Consider the following 19,670-nt stretch of genomic DNA (forward strand, 5'->3'; position numbering starts at 1 on the left):
CCAAGACAATTCTTCCATTGTGGCCCAGGGAAGTCAACAGGTTGGACACCTCTGAGGTATGCAGACACTCTCTGCATGTAACTTCCAGTGTAGGCCAAGGGCAAGAGAGCAGATATAATGTAAACAAGAGATGTAAATGTTCCACACAGGAAAAGTACAATTAGAGAACTGGCACCGGACCTAACTTATTCATCAGTTATTCAATTAGTATCCAGGTGACAAGTTAACGTATCACAGTCACAACTTCAACATAATTATGATATAGTTGATGTTAATTTTTTTTCCTTATGGTGTAGCAGATGGGGATTGCCATAGTTACAGCTCTTCTTAAATGCTAGATCTTAAACTGCTGTGGCCAAAGTACTCCTTTAGGTCAGTAATAGTAAGGGCTGAATCCATCTGTCATTGAAACCTGAAGGTCATTAAATTAAAAAATAAATAAATAACTCTAGAACTTAGAAATAAATGTGTATTCTATTTTCATTGAAGAAATGTGAAGCTATATCTGACAGAGTATTATAAAGAGAGAGAATTAAGTTAGGCAAAAAGCAGATTTAGGAGGTATGAGGTAAAGGAGCAGATATTCCCTTTCAAAGCCATAAATCCAAGAACTACCAATCATAAGCAGAGTTGCCAGATAAAATAAAGGATACTCAGCAAAATGTGAATTTCAGATAAACAATAATTTGTGACACACTAAGAAAATTATTTGCTGTTTATCCGAAATTTACATTTAGCTAGGGTTCTTTTATTTTGTTTGCTCAGTGTGGCAACCCTAATCCTAGGACAACCAAAGAGGATCTTCTCTGTGTGGGTATCCTCACGAATTGGGCAGGAACCTGTTTCGACAACAAAACTCACAGCTAATTTTAATATTTATAGCATTTAATAAAATGAAGCGTCCTCATAATTTTGGATCAGAAATATTATTGTAGAAGTCTCAATCACAGAAACAAAAAAAATGCTTTCTGGCAGTGACAGAGCATAATTGTAAATGTACAAGTAAACTGAAGAAAAAAGATGGAAAAATTAACATTTAAAAAATGTCATATTTTATAGAAAAGCAATGCTAGAGACCCTCACTTATTATCAAGCTTGGCTGGCTACAAGTTACTATAAATTCAAAGTACATAAAAAATACCTTAGTCTTATTATTTAAATTTGCATTACAAGTAATCTCTATGAAGGTTTTCTTCCAGGAAAGCAAATTTTTAATAAATCACATACCCTGTGTTGTTTTCATTCACAAATATGTTTGATTTCTTTTCCAAATATAAAAATCCAAGTTATGTTATTTTAAAAAAACAACAACAAATGTATGCTATAACAAAAATGCCTGAGACTGGGTAATTTATGAAAAATGTAAATTTATTTTTTCAAAGTGGTAGAGTCTAGAACATCCAAGATCAAGGTGTTAGCATCTGGTGAGGACCTTCTCACAGAGTTTTAACATAGTACATGGTGGAGGGGTAAGAGATAGGAGAATACTGTGTGAAGAGTTTTTTTTTTTTTTTAATAAGGGCCTTGATCCTATTCATGGTGGAACGAGTCCTGATGGATTAATCACCCTTAAATATCCCACTTCTTAATACTATCACCTGAATTTTGGAGGGGATTCATTCAAATCATTGAAACAAAGATTGCAAAAAAAAAATAGGTAAAACTTTTTAAACTATGGCTGAGTTTAAGTTTTAATTATCTCCCATCAACCATGGCATCTGTGTTAATATGTATAGGTAATATACACAGAGTTTGCTTTCTATTGGAAATCATACAACATAAAATATACCTACCTTATGTTGTTGTACTTGGCGTTTTAGGTCTTCAAGATCGGGTCCAAGGGGCTCTTCCTCCATTTTCCTTGTTCTTTCTTCTGTTTTTGTTAGCCAGTCATTTAACTCTTTCAGTTTCTGATTCTGGAGATCCATTAAAACTCTATGCAAACTGAAAATGTGAAAGAAGTCCATTATTACCTCTTTTAATGAAACATTACTAACCCTCACAAAGTAAAACAACAAAAATTCATAATATATGGAATGTTCACTTTTGGAAACATCTATTGGACATTAAGAAGGATTTAAGAAAAGCACACAATCAATCACCCCTGAAGCTACTCTTTCTCAGGCCTGACATAATTCACAAATCCTGATTGCTAAAAAGTTTCACATACCCAACTAAATGTGGACATGCTAACTGAAGTGCAAACCATCTCTGATAATTGACTTAGTAACATATTTTGGCAGTTGTTTTTTTCACATTCTAATTATTTAATATGTGTGGTGGTTAAGATGGCCACAAATGCTGTCAATCTTCCCATCAAGAGATGAGGTCAATTTTCCATCCTTGCGAATATGACCAGGTCTTGTGATTTTTTTGACCATAGAATGTGGTGTATATGACACCACACCAATTCCAGGTGTAGGCTGTAAGAGAACTGGCAGCATTTCTATATTTTGTCTCTTGAAGCCTAGATTCCATGCTGTCAAGGAGGCCAGGCTGGAGTACTCAACCATCAGAGACCATATACGAGTCATTCTAGAGGATGAAATATTACCTTAGAAGTGAGTTTCCAGCTCAGTGCAACCCAAGTAGTGACCCCAGCTATAACATTGGTAATAGAGAAACAACCTGGCTGAGCACTGCTTATACTCTATCTTCAGATTCATGACACAATTATAAATTGTTTTAACCCTTTAAGTTCAGAAGTCATTTGATACACAGAAATAGATAGGTGAAAGGATACTTTTTCCTCCCAAAGATACATAAAATAGTGGGCTGGATAATGAATTTAAAGTCTAAAGGCCTCGTTTCACAGCCCAGCTGTAAGCCCTACAACTAAGTTCTTAAATGTTCTCAATTATATTTCCAGCATCAGGGATGTGGGATAATGCTGTGCCTATTAATTATACAACTTTATGTTGAAGATGAAAACATATTAAGATTAATTCATTAATTCAACCAAAACTTGAGATGCAAATGAGAAGTGTTAATGGTTATTTTAAGGGATATATTCTTTATGAACATCATGTTTAAAGCATTTTCAAAACTATATTCTGAACATTGATCTTATAAAGAGGATATAATTTGAATTAGGAATGTATTATTTTGAATACATAATTTTATTCTAAAATCTTTACTTGAAGTTTCCATTAATCATCACATTTAAACACTCAAAGTGTACACATAGCTGAGAGTGTTTAATATTAATAGACTTAGTTTTTTGGTTGTTTTAGGTTTACAAAAATTAATGAGATTATAATACAAAGAGTTACCATATAACTTGCACTCAGTCTCCCATTTTAACATCTTATGTCTTTGTAGAACATTTGTTACAATTAATGAACCAGTATTTGTGCATTATTATTAACTAGAGTCTATATTCTGATCTCCTTAAACTATTTTTTTTCTTCTCCGGTATCTCTCTCTTTTTTTTTTTTTTTTTTTTTGAGACGGAGTTTCGCTTTTGTTACCCAGGCTGGAGTGCAATGGCGCGATCTCGGCTCACCGCAACTTCCACCTCCTGGGTTCAGGCAATTCTCCTGCCTCAGCCTCCTGAGCAGCTGGGATTACAGGCACGCGCCACCATGCCCAGCTAATTTTTTGTATCTTTAGTAGAGACAGGGTTTCACCATTTTGACCAGGATGGTCTCGATCTCTTGACCTTGTGATCCACCCGCCTCGGCCTCCCAAAGTGCTGGGATTACAGGCTTGAGCCTCCGTGCCCGGCCTGTTCCAGTATCTCTTTAAAGATTCCAAGTACACTCAATTGTCCTGTCTCCTTAATCTGCTTTCAGCTATGGTAGATACTCAGAATTTTTCTGGCAGTTTTTGCAAGTGCTGCCCAGACCAGTATTTTGTAGTATGCCTCTCAGTGGGGATTTGTCTGATTTTATTTCCTTATAATTAAACTGGGTTTTTTGAAAGACTACAGAGGTAATGGGGCCATTTTAATCACAATTTATCAAGCATATATACTCTCAACATAACTTATCAATGTTAAATTTGACTACCTGACTAAAGTGATAGGTGTGACATTTATTCACTATAAAGTTAATCGCTTCCCCTCTTTTTATACTGTTTTTAAATAAGAAAGTCACTATACACAGCCCCCATGGAGTGGGGAGTTATATTCCCTCTCCGTGGGGGCAGAAAAATTACATAAGTTATTTGGGGTTTTTTTCTGCATTAAAGATTTGCCTCTATTCCTCCATTTATTTATTTATGAAATTATTTATTTATACAGCATGGACTCATGTATAATTATTTTATACTTTGGGCTAAATCCACTATTAGTTTTTTTTTAGGTTTTTGCTCAAACAGTTCCAGCTTTGGACATTGGGAGTTCCTGTACTTGGCTTCTTTGACATATCCCATCAATATGTTTTTTGTTTAGGTGAGGGAGTGGAGTTGAGCATGTTCTTACTTTCTGGCACTACAAAATGCTCCAGGCTCATTTGCTATATTCCCTTTCCTAGTTTTAGAATCAGCCATTTCTCCACAGTGTTCTGGTTTCTTTTTTTGTGGGGGAGGGTGGGGGTGGGAGTGGGTAGAATGTTACTGGAAACCATGATCCTGGAACCCAAGATCCTGTTGCTAGGTATGTTCACTGCTCCTGGGGTATTGTAGCTTACAGGACCTCTAGGTTGACAGAAACAAGTGGATGTGTGAGTGTGTACTTAACCATAAATACATCTATATATAATTATCTCATATATATTAAGCTAAATCAAAATTTATCCATTTCTCTCCACCTTGTGGCTTCTGCCCCTTGCTTACCTGTCAACTACCTCTTCAACAGAAGAATCTGACTTAAAATAAAAGTTTTTATAAGAAACTCAAAAATAATTCATTTAAACTAGAAGATGAGATGGCCCCTGTTCCATGTTTGGCTCTTCATGCTGCTGAATCCACAGACAGAGAAAGAGGTTACCACACAGAACCTAAGTACAAAGGATCCACTGAGTTCATCCTATATAATAGGGGAAAGTAGGACTACCTCAGAGAACTAGGGGCATTTGCCAGGAGTTTCTTAGTATCCCCATATACAATAATGTTAATCAATAAAAAAACAAGATGCTTGATCAATATGGAACCACTAATAATATGGTTCTTTGGAAGGATGAATTTCATGCTCCCACTAAGGTCAAAGTCTGCAACTAGAAGAAATTCTTCCAGAGTAATCAAGACAGCATTGTATTGGTATAAAACAGATGAAAGGAACATAATAGACAACCCAGGAATAAATCCAGGCATTTGCAGTCAACTGATTTTTGACAATGGTGTCAGGAACACACCCCTAGGAAAGGACACTCTTTTCAGCAAATGCTACCAAGAAAAGTAGAAACCTACACGCAGAAGAATAAAATTAGACCCTTATCTCTTGCCACATAGAAAAACCAAATTAAAATGGATTAAAAAATGTAAGACTCAAAACTATCAAGCTATTAGTAGAAAACAGAGGAAAAGCTTCATAACATTTGTTTGGGCAGTAATTTTTAAATATGACTTTAAAAGCACAAGCAAAAAAGCAAAACTAGACTGAAGACTTATTCCAAGCTAAAAATTTCTGCACAGCAAAAAAAAAAAAAGAAAAATTTTAATTAAAAATGAACAGAGTAAAGGGATAACCTACAGAATGGCAAAAATATTTGCAAATGTATCTGATGAGGGTTCATATCAAAAATATGTAAGAAATCCAAACAATTCCATAGCAAGAAAACAAATAACCTGATTAAAAATAGGAAAAAAGACCAAAATTGACATTTTTCATAAAAAGAACAAATGGATAACACATATATTAAAAAAATGCTCAACATCACTAATCAGCTGGGAAATGCACATCTAAACCACAATGAGATATCACCTGTTTTGCAGAGAAAAAGGGACACTCATACACTCTTGGTGGGAGTGTAAATTAGTTCAACTATTGTCAAAAACAGTGAGGTGATTCCTCAAAGGCCTAAAAATAGAACTACCATTCGACCCAGCAATCCTATTATTGGGGATATACACAAAGGAATATAAATTAGTCTACCAAAAAGACACAAACACACATATATTCATGGCAGCACTATTCATAATAGCAATGACACTTAATCAACCTAAATGCCCATCAGTGGTAAACTGGATAAAGAAAATGTGGTAAATACATACCATGGAATACTACACAGCCATAACAAAGATTAAGGTCATGTCCTTTGCAAGAACATAGATGGTGCTGGAGGCCATTATCCTTAGTAAAGTAATGTAGAAACAGAAAACCAAATATCGCATGGTCTCACTTTTAAGTGGAAGCTAAATGATGAGAACACATGGACACGTAGAGGAGAACAACAGACACAGGGCCTATTGGAGTTTGGAGTGTGGTAGGAGAGAAAGAATTAGGAAAAATAACTGATGGATATATCCGTTAGTTATTTTTATCACCAGGCTTATAACTGGTGATTAAATGATCTGTACAATAAACTCCCATGACACAAGTTTACCTATGTAACCAAACTGTATATGTACCCTTGCACTTAAAAGTTAAAATAAAATTAAACTAACCGTATCCTTGCCAAAAGAATAAAGAGACATCACCTCACTCTTGTTAGGATAGCCACTATCCAAAAGAAAAGAGATAAATCTTGATAATAATGTAGAAAAAAGGCACCTACTATGTACCTGCAAAAGTTAAAAATTACAAAATAAGAGAAAAAGAAAACCTTTACAAACTCCAAGTGGGAATGGAAATCAGTATAGTCATTATGGAAAACAGTATGAAGGTTCCTTGAAATATAAATAACAAAACTATTATATGATATAAAATCTTACTAAGAATTCTATGTACAAAGGAAATGAAATCAGTATGTCAAAGAAATACCTGCACTACCATTTTTATTGCAGCACTATTCATAGCCAAGATACGGAATCAACCTAAATATACACCAATGTATGAATGGATAAAGAAAATGTGGTATACATATACACAATGGAACACTATTCAGCCATAAAAAGAATAAAATGTTGTCATTTGCAACAACATGGATAAACCTGGAAGATGTTATGTTAAGTGAAATAAGACAGGCACAGAAAGACAAGTACTGCATAATTTCACTTATATGTGGAATCTAAAACAGCTCATCCCATAGAAGTAGAAAATGAATAGGGCTTACCAGAGGCTGGGGTTGTTACAGGAAAGCAGGAGGTGTGGATATGTTGTTCAAGGGATATATACTTACAGTTAATGTATTCAGATGAACTATTTTATAGCATGGTGACTACAGTTAATGAAAATATACTCTTGGAGAGTTTTCAAGATGGCACAGTAAGAACAACTCGGGATCACAGCTCTCAGCGAATGCTCAGAGGAGGAGTCAAAGCCACATTTCCAGACGGTTCTTTGTTGCCCACAGAACAGGGAAAGTCCCAGGTGTAGGAAAGACACGGGACGCAAGTGCAGCCAGTTTGGCTGTGGCAGCCGCTTAGCCCGTGCCGCAGCACAGGCACTCCCCAACAATCTGCACAAAACAAATGGGCCCCGGCGCCCTGCTAAACCAGCAATCTGAGATTTCGGAGGGCAGATTAGCATATCCATCTGATTAAACGGGACCTGGACAGTGAGCCAGACCAGGAGATTCCTGGGAAGTGGCGTTTGAGCCAGCGCAGTGGCTAGCTGCACAGGAAATCACACAGATCCCGGTGCTCTAAGAGCGGGCGATGGAAACACCAGAAAGAGAGCCATCCGTTCAACTTAAAAAAAAAAAAAAAAAAAAAAAAAAAAAGAAAGGCACTCTGAGGCAGGGAGCCAGGCGAGCGGGCTCGGCGGGTTTCACCCCCACAGGGACAAACAAAACGGCAACTCGAAACGCTCAGGGTGGAGAGTCTCACTCTCAGCACAGCTGAACCCAGGACAGTGCAGCTCGGTGGGGGAGGGGCGTTCGCCATTACCGAGGATATCCACCCCTGTGCAGGTACACTCCCATTGCTGACGCAGCCTGCCATTGCCAAGGCAACACGCCATAACAGAGAGACTCCGCTGCAGGACAGAGCTTGGGGCAGCAGGGCGGAGCCTCCCACAGAGCCCATGGCTGCAGGGCAGAGCCCGCAGCAACACGGCCCACACCACATCAGCAGGGCGGAGCCTCGGCAGGCAAACAGTGACTAGACTGCCTCCTAGCTGGGCAGGATAGTGCCACGGACACTCATAAAGAAAGCCCCAACCCCCACGAGACAGAGCATCTGAGAAAAAAAGGGAATCTAAGAGTTGTGCTGCTGCAGAATTAAATGCACCTGCCTAACAGCCCTGAATAAACAACGGAGCTCATAGCTCAGCACCTGAGCTCCTATAAAGCACAGACTGTCTCCTCAAGCAACTCCCTGACCCCTGTATATCCAGAGTTACCTCAAAAAGGACTGATCACACTGACATTAGGTGGGCACCATTCTGGGACAAAGATAGCAGAAGAAGAAACTGGTAGCATCCCTCACCGTTCTGCAGCTGCTACAGGTGTACCCCAGAGAAGCAGGGCCTGGAGTGGACCTCAGCAGTCGTACAGCAGAGGGGCTAGACTGGTAGAAGGAAAACCAAGTAACAGCAAGACCTCATCATCAACAATCTGGGCGTCCACTCAGAGACCCAATCGAAAAGTCAGCAACTATTCAGATAACAGGTGGATAAATCCACAAAGATGGGAAGAAACCAGTGCAAAAAGGAGGAAAACACCCGAAAGCAGAACACCTCGCCTCCTACAAAGGATAAAAACTCCTCACCAGCAAGGGAACAAAGCTGGATGGAGAATGACTGTGACGAAATGACAAAATTAGACTTCAGAAGGTGGGTAATGAGAAACTTCTGTGAGCTAAAAGAACATGTTCTAAATCAATGCAAAGTAACTAAGAACCTTGAAAAAAGATTTGAAAAAAGATTCGAAGAAATGATAACAAGAATGGATAACTTAGAGAGGACTATGAATGAATTGAAGGAGCTGAAAAACACAATACGAGAACTTCGCGAAGCATGAACAAGTTTCAACAGCTAAATGGACCAAGCAGAAGAAAGAATATCAGAAGTCAAAGATCAACTCAATGAAATAAAACGAGAAACCAAGATTAGAAAAAAAAGTGCAAAAACGAATGAACAACGTCTCCAAGAAATGTGGGACTATGTGAAGAGACCTAACCTAGGTTTGATAGGTGTACCAGAAGGGGACGAAGAGAATGAATCCAAGCTGGAAAATACTCTTCAGGACATTATCCAGGAAAATTTCCCCCACTAGCAAGGCAGGCCAACTCTCAAATTCAGGAAATACAGAGAACACCACAAAGATATTCCGCAAGAAGAGAAACCCCAAGGCACATAATCGTCAGATTCAACAAGGTTGAAATAAAGGAGAAAATACTAAGGGCAGCCAGAGAAAAAGGTCGGGTCATCCACAAAGGGAAGCCCATCAGACTCACAGCAGATCTCTTGACAGAAACACTAAAGCCAGAAGAGTGGGGGCCAATATTCAACATCCTTAAAGAAAAGAACTTTCAACCCAGAATTTCATATCCAGCCAAACTGAGCTTTGTAAGTGAAAGAACAATAAAATCCTTTGCGAACAAGCAAGTACTCAGAGATTTTGTCACCACCAGGCCTGCTTTACAAGAGCTCCTCAAAGAGGCAATACACATAGAAAGGAACAACCAGTACCAGCCATTCCAAAATCACACTAAATGCTAAAGAGCATCAACATAATGAAGAATCTACATCAACTAATGGGCAAAACAGCCAGCTAGCATCCAAATGGCAGTATCAAATTCACACATAACAATAATAACCCTAAATATAAATGGAAAAAATGCACCAATCAAAAGATACAGACAGGCAAACTGGATAAAAAACAAAAACCCATCAGTGTGCTGTATCCAGGAAACCCATCTCACATGCAAGGACACACAAAGGCTCAAAACAAAGGGATGGAGGAAGATTTACCAAGCAAATGGAGAGCAAAAAAAGCAGGATTTGCAATTCTCATCTCTGATAAAATAGACTTTAAAGCAACAACCATCAAAAGAGACAAAGAAGGTCATTACATAATGGTAAAAGGATCGATACAACAAGAAGAGCTAATGATCCTATAAACATATATGAACCCAATACAGGAGCACCCAGATACATAAGGCAAGTTCTTAATGACTTACAAAGAGACTTAGACTCCCACACAATAATAGTGGGAGACTTTAACACTCCACTGTCAATATTAGACAGATCAACCAGACAGAAAATTAACAAGGATATCCAGGGCTTGAACTCAGACCTGGAGCAAGCAAACCTGATAGACATTTACAGAACTCTCAACCCCAAATCCACAGAATATACATTCTTCTCAGCACCACATCACACCTACTCTAAAGTTGACCACATATTTGGAAGTAAAGCACTCCTCAGCAAATGCAAAACAACTGAAATCATAACAAACAGTCTCTCAGATCATAGTGCAATCAAGTTAGAACTCAGAATTCAGAAACCAACTAAGAACGGCACAGCTTCATGGAAACTGAACAACTGGCTCTTGAATGTTGACTGGATAAACAATGAAATGAAGGCAGAAATAAAGAAGTTTTTCAAAACCAATGAGAACGAAGACACAACATGCCAGAATCTCTGGGACACATTTAAAGCAGTCTCTAGAGGAAAATATATAGCAATAAGTGCCCATATGAGGAGAATGGAGAGATCCAAAATTGATACCTTATCGTCAAAATTGAAAGAGCTAGAGGAGCAAGATCAAAAAAACTCAAAACCTAGCAGAAGACAAGAAATAACTAAAAATCAGAGCAGAAATGAAGGAGATAGAGACACGAAAAACCCTTCAAAAAATCAATAAATCCAAGAGCTGGTTTTTTGAAAAGATCACCAAAATAGACCACCAGCCAGACTGATAAAAAAGAAAAGAGAGAACAACCAAATAGATGGAGTAAAAAACGATAAAGGGGAAATCACCACAGATTCCACAGAAATTCAAACCATCATCAGAGAATATTACAAACAACTCTGTGCAAATAAACTAGTAAACCTGGAAGAAATGGATAAATTCCTGGACTCCTCCTGTGTCCTCCCAAGCCTAAATCAGGAGGAAGCCAAAACTATGCATAACCAATACCAAGGTCTGAAGTCGAGGCAGCAATTAAGAGCCTACCACACAAAAAAAGCCCAGGTCCAGATGGGTTCACAGCCGAATTCTACCAAACACACAAAGAGGACCTGGTACCATTCCTTCCGAAACTATTCCAAATAATCCAAAAGAGGGAATCCTTCCCAAATCATTTTATGAGACCAACATCATCCTGTTACCAAAACCCGGCAGAGACCCAACGAGAAAAGAAAACTTCAGGCCAATATCCATGATAAACATAGATGCAAAAATCTTCAATAAAATATTGGCAAGCCGATTGCAACAGCACATCAAAAAGCTTATCCATCATGATCAAGTAGGATTCATCCCGGGGATGCAAGGCTGGTTCAACATACAAAAGTCTATCAACGTAATTCACCACATAAACAGAACCACAATCAAAAACCACATGATTATCTCAATTGACACAGAGAAGGCATTAGACAAAATTCAACAGTCTTTTATGCTAAAAACCCTCAATAAACTTGGTATTGATGAAACGTATCTCAAAGTAATAAAAGCTATTTATGACAAACCAACAGCCAATATCATACTGAATGGGCAAAAACTGGAAGAATTCCCTTTGAAATCTGGCACTAGACAAGGATGCCCTCTCTTACCACTCCTATTCTATATAGTACTGGAAGTTCTAGCCAGAGCAATCAGGCAAGAAAAAGAAATAAAGGGTATTCAAATAGGAAAGGTGGAAGCTAAACTGTCTCTATTTGCAGACGACATGATAGTATACATAGAAGACCCCATCGCCTCAGCCCAGAAACTCGTGAAACTGATAAGCAACTTCAGCAAAGTCTCAGGATATAAATTCAATGTGCAAAAATCACAAGGATTCCTCTACACCAATAACAGACTTAAAGAAAGCCAAATCAAGAATGAACTGCCATTCACAATTGCTACAAAAAGAATAAAATACCTAGGAATACAACTCACAAAAAACGTAAGGGACCTCTTCAAGGAAAACTATAAAACCCTCCTCAACGAAATGAGAGAGAACACAAACAGATGGAGAAACATTCCATGTTTGTAGTTAGGAAGAATCAATATTGTGAAAATGTCTATACTGCCCAAAGTAATTTACAGAATCAACACTATCCCCATCAAGCTACCATTGACTTTCTTCACAGAACTGGAAAAAACCACCATGAACTTCATATGGAACCAAAAGAGAGTCCGCACAGCCAAGTCAATTCTAAGCAAAAAGAACACAGCGGGGGGCATCACACTACCGGATTTCAAACTATACTACAAGGCTACAGTAATCAAATCAGCATGGTACTGGCACCAAAACAGAGCTATAGAGCAATGGAACAAAACAGAGGCATTGGAGGCAACACAACATATCTACAACCATACAATCTTTGATAAACCTGACAAAAACAAGCAATGGGGAAAGGATTCCCTGTGTAACAAATGGTGTTGGGAAAACTGGCTAGCCATGTGCAGAAAGCAGAAACTGGACCCCTTCCTGACAACTTACACTAAAATTAACTCCAGATGGATTAAAGACTTAAACATAAGACCTGGCACCATAAAAACCCTAGAAGAAAATCTAGGCAAAACCATCCAGGACATAGGAGTAGGCAAGGACTTCATGACCAAAACACCAAAAGCATTGGCAACAAAAGCCAAAATAGACAAATGGGACCTAATCAAACTCCACAGCTTCTGCACGGCAAAAGAAACAGTCACTAGAGTGAATCGGCAACCAACAGAATGGGGAAACATTTTTGCAGTTTACCCATCAGACAAAGGGCTGATATCTAGAATTTACAAAGAACTCAAACAGATTTACAGGAAAAAAACAAAGAAGCCCATTCAAAAATGGGCAAAGGATATGAATAGACACTTTACGAAAGAAGATATATATGAGGCCAACAATCATGAAAAAATGCTCATCATCACTGGTCATTAGAGAGATGCAAATCAAAACCACATTGAGATACCGTCTCACACCAGTTAGAATGTCAATCATTAAAAAATATGGAGACGACAGATGCTGGAGAGGATGTGGAGAAAAAGAAACACTTTTACACTGTTGGTGGGAGTGTAAATTAGTTCAACCATTGTGGAGGACAGTGTGGCGATTCCTCAAGGCCTTAGAAATAGAAATTCAATTTGACCCAGCAATCCCATTACTGGTTATATATCCAAAGGACTATAAATCATTCTACTATAAGGACACATGCACACGAATGTTCAATGCAGCACTGTTTACAATAGCAAAGACCTGGAACCAACCCAAATGCCCATTGATGATAGACTGGATTGGGAAAATGTGGCACATATACACCATGGAATATTATGCAGCAATCAGAAATGATGAGTTCATGCCATTTGTAGGGACATGGATGAATCTGGAGAACATTATTCTCAGCAAACTGACACAAGAACAGAAAATGAAATACCGCATACTCTCACTCATAGGAGGGTGATGAAAAATGAGAACACATGGACACAGGGAGGGGAGTACTAAACACTGGGGTCTATTGGGGGGAAAAGGGGAGGGCCAGCAGTCGGGTGGAGCTGGGGAGGGATAGCCTGGAGAAAAATGCCAAATGTGGGTGAAGGGGAGAAAGGAAGCAAAACACACTGCCATGTGTGTACCTATGCAACTGTCTTGCACGTTCTGCACATGTACCCCAAAACCTAAAATGCAATTAAAAATTAAAAAAAAAGAAAATATACTCTTGAGAAATGCAAAAAGAGAGGATGTTAAATGTTCTCAGCATAACAATGATAAATATATAAGGTAATGCATATGTTGATTAGCTAGATTCAACCATTCTACTATACACACACACTCTTAAAAACATTATGTTATACATGATAAATACATGCCATTTTATCCGTCATTTTAAAGTGAAGTTTCAGAAGCAATGTTTAGAAATTGGTAGCATTTAAAACAATAAAATATAAAAGTTGGGTCTATTGAGCATGTGTGTGGACACTGCATGTTAGTGGCAAGAAAGATAAGAGTACCCTCAAATGTGTTTAGCCAGTAGAATACTTACACATTTATATAAAAGGTTGCAGGAAAAATAATAAATGATAGTGAAGGAGCCAGGACCTAACAACAATGACAACTGATCCAGCCACCCTGGAACTGGAAGAGAAAAGGAAGAGAGCTGTTTCTGGAGCTCAGTGAGAACTAGAGACATGGAAGAGCTGTCCAGCAGCAGCTGTAGCTCAAGTGGAACACAATTGCTGCCACTGCACAGTAAGAAACAGAAGAGGAAGAGGAAAATACCACAATCTTTGCTTTCACACTCTTGCCAGTGCCTCCCATTGGCTCAAGTACTTTAGCAACCAAAGGCCAAGAGGAACCTGGGTGATGGAAAATCTAGACATCATCCTCTTTACATAGAGCAAGAAAGAGAAAAGTGAAATGAATCTGCTAAACAGAGTAACTATCACAATACTTAAATTAGAGTAAGGGTATTTAAAACTAAACAGAAGGGTACAAAATTCCATCAGTGACTTCATCCTTATACTGCAATGCTGGTCAATTCAAACCCCAATATGGAACCTGTATGTAATGTTACATACCACTAACACTCTTCATACAAAATTACAGGGAAACAGGAGAAGTAAACAAGTAATATAAAAGATAATGGCTACATAGCTGGCCAGAAGTATTGAGGTTGTTATCGGAGCTTTCTTCCAACATACATTTCATGGTCTTTTTGAGACTGTTTACTGGAATTTAGATTGCACTATTCATTGACTTTTAACATTTCAGAGACACATTTACTATGAGAAACATTGCAATCAGAAATCTGTAAGAATAAACTTTCATTTATCAAACACAAAAAGTAGACATTTTATTTCTATGAGAAACAACAGAGATGAGACATCCATTTAAGTGGAAGCAAAAACAAAGTTGCTAGGATTTGAAAACATCATATACTTTTAGCTTTTAGACAGACATTTCCTTCAACAAATATTTACTGAGTTTCACATCCATGCAAGAAACTTGTATTTTTTTAGGAATGGACAAAATAAAATACCTATCTTTAATTTCAATCAGCTAAGAAACTATTAGAGAAATAAAGATAATAATAATTACAATATGACATGAAAACCATTTTAATTAGATTTATAGATACTTCTAAGGATATAAGGAGAGGATACAAGTTGATATGTAGTCATTGGGAATGGTGTCCTCACAGAACACACAACCTAAGAGTTAAGACTTGAAAAATTAATTCATTCATTTATGAAATACACAATTATTAACTGGATACTATGGATGGAGAGACAAGGAAGACCCACATGGCCCCTTACTATCATGGATTTTACATGGGTGGCGTGTGAGGGCCACAGATAATACGTATAGCTCATTCAACTATTAGTTGGTTATAATGTGATCATACTATGAAATGAGAGCAATTGAGTTGAGTCTGTAAAGAATGGCTTCAGTGCAGCGCTGATTTCTGAACAACTCTGAAGTCTGCAGTAAGAAGTCATGAAAAGGAAGGTATAAACTCTTTAAAGACAAAAGGAAAGACCCGTGAAAGGCCTTCTCGCATCACGAAGGAACTGGAAATCCAGTGCAGCTTGATTGCACAAAGTACAGGATGGTTGCACAACATCATAGCTTACCTTAATCTGTGGGTCCTCAGAGATTTCTTGAGCTCTGCCCAAAATCTGAAATTTAAACTCCGAGTAATCCTCCATGTTTTATTGTGGTTTCATTTTACAAACTTGGACTCAGAGATTGACAAATAAGAATGGATGTACACATAAGTGTTTTGTCTGTTTTTTTTCTCTTAATAGAGACAAGGTCTCATTATGTTGCCCAAGCTGGACTGCAACTCTTTAGCTCAAGCAATCCTCCCACTTTGGCCTCCCAAAATGCCAGGATTATAGGCATGAGTCCCTGAACCCATCCAGGTGTTTTGTCTTTTATAGGTGGGATACAGAAACATCTGGTTGGGGATTTTGAGGTAGGGAGCAGAATGGTTGGGTGGCAAGTAGGCAGGTAGTGTATGGGAGCACTCAGTGTGCAACCTGAATGGCTCAATATTTTAATGACTGGTATAGTCACATCAACATCTCCCAACCAAATAGAGCCCTGATTTTTCTCTCTTAATTAGTGGTTCTGAACGTGTGGTCTCTGGACAAACAGCATCAGTCCATACCCTAGAAACTTTTTAGAAACGCAAATTCTCAGGTCCAGACCCACACTTACTGAATCCGAAAATCTGGGATTATGGTCTAGGAATCTGTATTTTAACAGGACTTCTGGGTGACTGATACAGACTCACACATGAAAATTACATCTCTAGGTAACTTTATTCTACATACACAACTCACCCAAACTCTGCAGAGGCCAAGGTATTATTAACATTAATAGGACAACTGCCAATCCCCAGGAAATTACTAAGAATTATATTGACATGAGATTACTACATTCTCTTCCTGACTTCACCTCTACTTACAGTGAGAAGTGTGACTGCCAACTGCCTAAGAATGGGTTCTGAGGCTCCAAAAAGCAGGATTTCCTGTGTCTGAAGCCTGAAATTAACCTCAGAATAAGTTTGAAAACAGAAGAATCAAAGGATGGTGGTGGTGTGATGATACTAACAAGCATGAAAATATAGAGCATTCATCCCATTGGTGGAAAGGATTATTAGATGTTTTAATTGAGAAAATATTTATTTTCTTTACTATAGGCCTTGACTAGATATTAGCAAATTGTAGTCCATATGCCTGATTTGGTCTCATACTAAATGAAAATAAATTTAAAATTTTGCCAATAATTAAAATTTGAGATATTATCTAGAAATATCAGATCTGACCACTCTTGATCACATTTAAGATTCAGCAACCCTAAACCTTCCTTCCCATAGGGCAAAATTTAGTATCAATTATACTTCATATACAATTATAATTCACTTTCAAAGCATAAGCTCTCTACTTTTCCATAGTCCTCATCACCCCCTCTCCTCTTTTATACACAACTCATCTCACTTCCTTGTGTTATCATTCTGGCTTCTACAATAGGCATTTGGATTTGGTGACCCCTGGGTCTTGATCACAGCTTCTCAAGCTTAAATATGCATACAGCCCACCTGGTGATTCTGATTTAAATTCAAGGGATCTGGTGGAAGAATTTTCAGTTCTAACCAGCCTCCAAGTGACACAAATGTTGCTGGGCCATAGATCACATTTTGAATAACAATAATCCAGGTGATATTATTTATTTGAAAACCCCTGCTAGTCTAGTTAAGGTATGTGTTTAATCTACTAGTTACTACTGCTGTAACTCAGAAGATATAGATTAACATGATGCTGGCAGGGAAATATCAAAGGACATCAGACTTATGATGCTCAAGTATTCCCTTCTGTAAAGTAAGGAAGGGCTTTATTGCAGTACTGATATTTGAAAAAACTCTAAAGATTAAAAAAAATAGTAGTGAAGAGGAAGCTTCCTTCTTTCACCAAGGCCTGTGAAGAGAGATCATCAGTAAAGTGCAGGTGAATCACAGGTCAGGGTTTTCTGGGTGACTAGCAAGGAAGTGAGTAGTGGTCCATGGCAGGGCTAAACCAGAGGAAGCAGCAAACATGAAGGAGGCACTGATATCAGAAGGTGAGTTTAAGAGTCTTCACAACCCAAATGTCCTCTTTCCCAAAGGTGGTTGAAAAAAATGGGTGACTTCAGGGAGTGGGGAGGTTAACCTTTGGGTTAAAATGTCATTAATATTAGTTTTAAAATATATTGGCTAACATTAATTCAACTTTTTTTCCAAGACACCCTTAAATATCATGGATAAGTATTTATATATAGTGTAAATAGTTATAATACTATTATTATTTAATTTTTTGATACAGGATTTCATTCTGACACCCAGGCTTGAGTACAGTGGCACAATCATAACTCACTGAAGCATTGATCTCCCAGGCCCAAATGATCCTTCTGCCTTAGCCTCCTGAGTAGCTGGCCTGGCTAATTTTTTAACTTTTTTTGTAGAGATGTAGTCTCCCTATGTTGGCCAGTCTGGTGAACTCCTGGACTCAAGCTATCCTCCTGCCTGGACCTCCCAAAGTTCTGGGATTACAGGTGTGAGCCACCACACCTAGACATTGTTATTTTATTTCTGAGGACACTGGTAGGTTAAGGAACTGTTGCAGTGGCATGTGAAGCCAGTAGAGAAATCACAAACCCTGCGTGACCTAAGACTGTGTTCTTAACTTTGTACTATTTTACTTTTCATGGCCAAAATATGGTATTAAATCATATGAAATTGCTGATATTTGAATTCTGGGTCTGTAAAAATGACTTCATATAGTTCAATTGAAAAAATGATGAAAATGAGAAATGAGTTTCATATTTCCAGCTAACATTCTAAAGATGTAAATAAATTTGGAAAAATTGTCAAATTCACAAAATAAAAATCTACCAACCATAGATAACAGTTTGCATTTTTCCAGGTTTCATTTTCGTCCTTCAAGTAGCCATTTAGAAAGGAAAGTAAAAGCAAAAAGTAAATGAAGCATACATATATGACTAGCAATAGAGAGCTGAGGGAGTGGAATTAGAATAGTGTAGGGCAGGAGCTAGTCCTGACAGTACGTATACACAAAAGCACATCAGGATGTGATACTAGGAACTGCTACAGTAAACTTCCAATCGTTCAGATCATCTAAGAATAGAGAGAAGCTAACGAAACAGTTAAGTTGTAAGAACCTGGGACTTTGGTAACATGGAGTTACAGACTTAATGGTCTCTAGAGTCAACGCCATTTGTGGATTTATTGTTACGTAACAGACATCCTTATGATTTTACCCAGTGTTTTCTCAAACTTCAATGTACATTCGAATCACCTGGAAAGTGTGTCAAACTAAGGATTCTAAGTCAGTAGGTCTAGGATGGGGCCTGAGATTCTGTATTTCTAACAAGTGTCCAAGGGATGTCAATGATTCCTAACCATGAATCACATTTTAAGGAACAATGGTATAAGTCACTTTGAATTGGCCTTTTTGTCATTTGCAGTAAATGACATTCTAAGGAATAGTATTTTTCAAATGATTTCACTAGAGAGCTGTCATCTCACCCCAACATGAAAACATATCTGTATGAACATAAAGGAATTCAATGGGAATGCCAGCTTTGCTTTACAGAAACTTTGTTAGAATGTAAGAAGGCAAGTATTCTTTAACCAGTGTCGTCTAGTAGAACTTACTAAAATGATGTCAATATTCTGTGTGTGTACTATACACGTGTATGTGTGTATAATGGACACTTGTCAGGTGAGCATAATGAACACTTAAAATATGTATGGCTAATGTGGATAAGAAGCTAAATTTTTAACTATATTTAATTATAATAATTTTCATTTAGCTACACGTAGCTAGTGGTTGCCATACTGGACAGCACAGCTAGAAACCAACAGATAATTAGATTGCCAATACCAGTGAATCTTTATTTGAAAGTCCTTGTCCATACCAATTTATTTCGTCCTGCAATGTCTATGAAGATTGATATCCTAAATTTAGGAATTTAGCAATAAA

General features: G+C 37.8%; 1 protein-coding gene across 17 annotated transcripts in view; it reads right to left on the reverse strand.

Moving 5' to 3' along the window:
* Positions 1–19,670, reverse strand: part of DMD (dystrophin) — a 2,312,475-nt gene that overhangs the window by 1,549,049 nt on the left and 743,756 nt on the right. For all 17 annotated transcript variants that reach the window (XM_054251383.2, XM_035288503.3, XM_054251382.2 and 14 more), the window contains one exon: positions 1,794–1,944. In XM_054251383.2, coding sequence (XP_054107358.2) covers positions 1,794–1,944 — 151 coding nt within the window. The remainder of the gene's footprint in view (positions 1–1,793; positions 1,945–19,670) is intronic.

This window comes from Callithrix jacchus, chromosome X (assembly GCF_049354715.1).
Source record: "Callithrix jacchus isolate 240 chromosome X, calJac240_pri, whole genome shotgun sequence".
NCBI classification, from domain to species: Eukaryota; Metazoa; Chordata; class Mammalia; order Primates; family Cebidae; genus Callithrix; species Callithrix jacchus.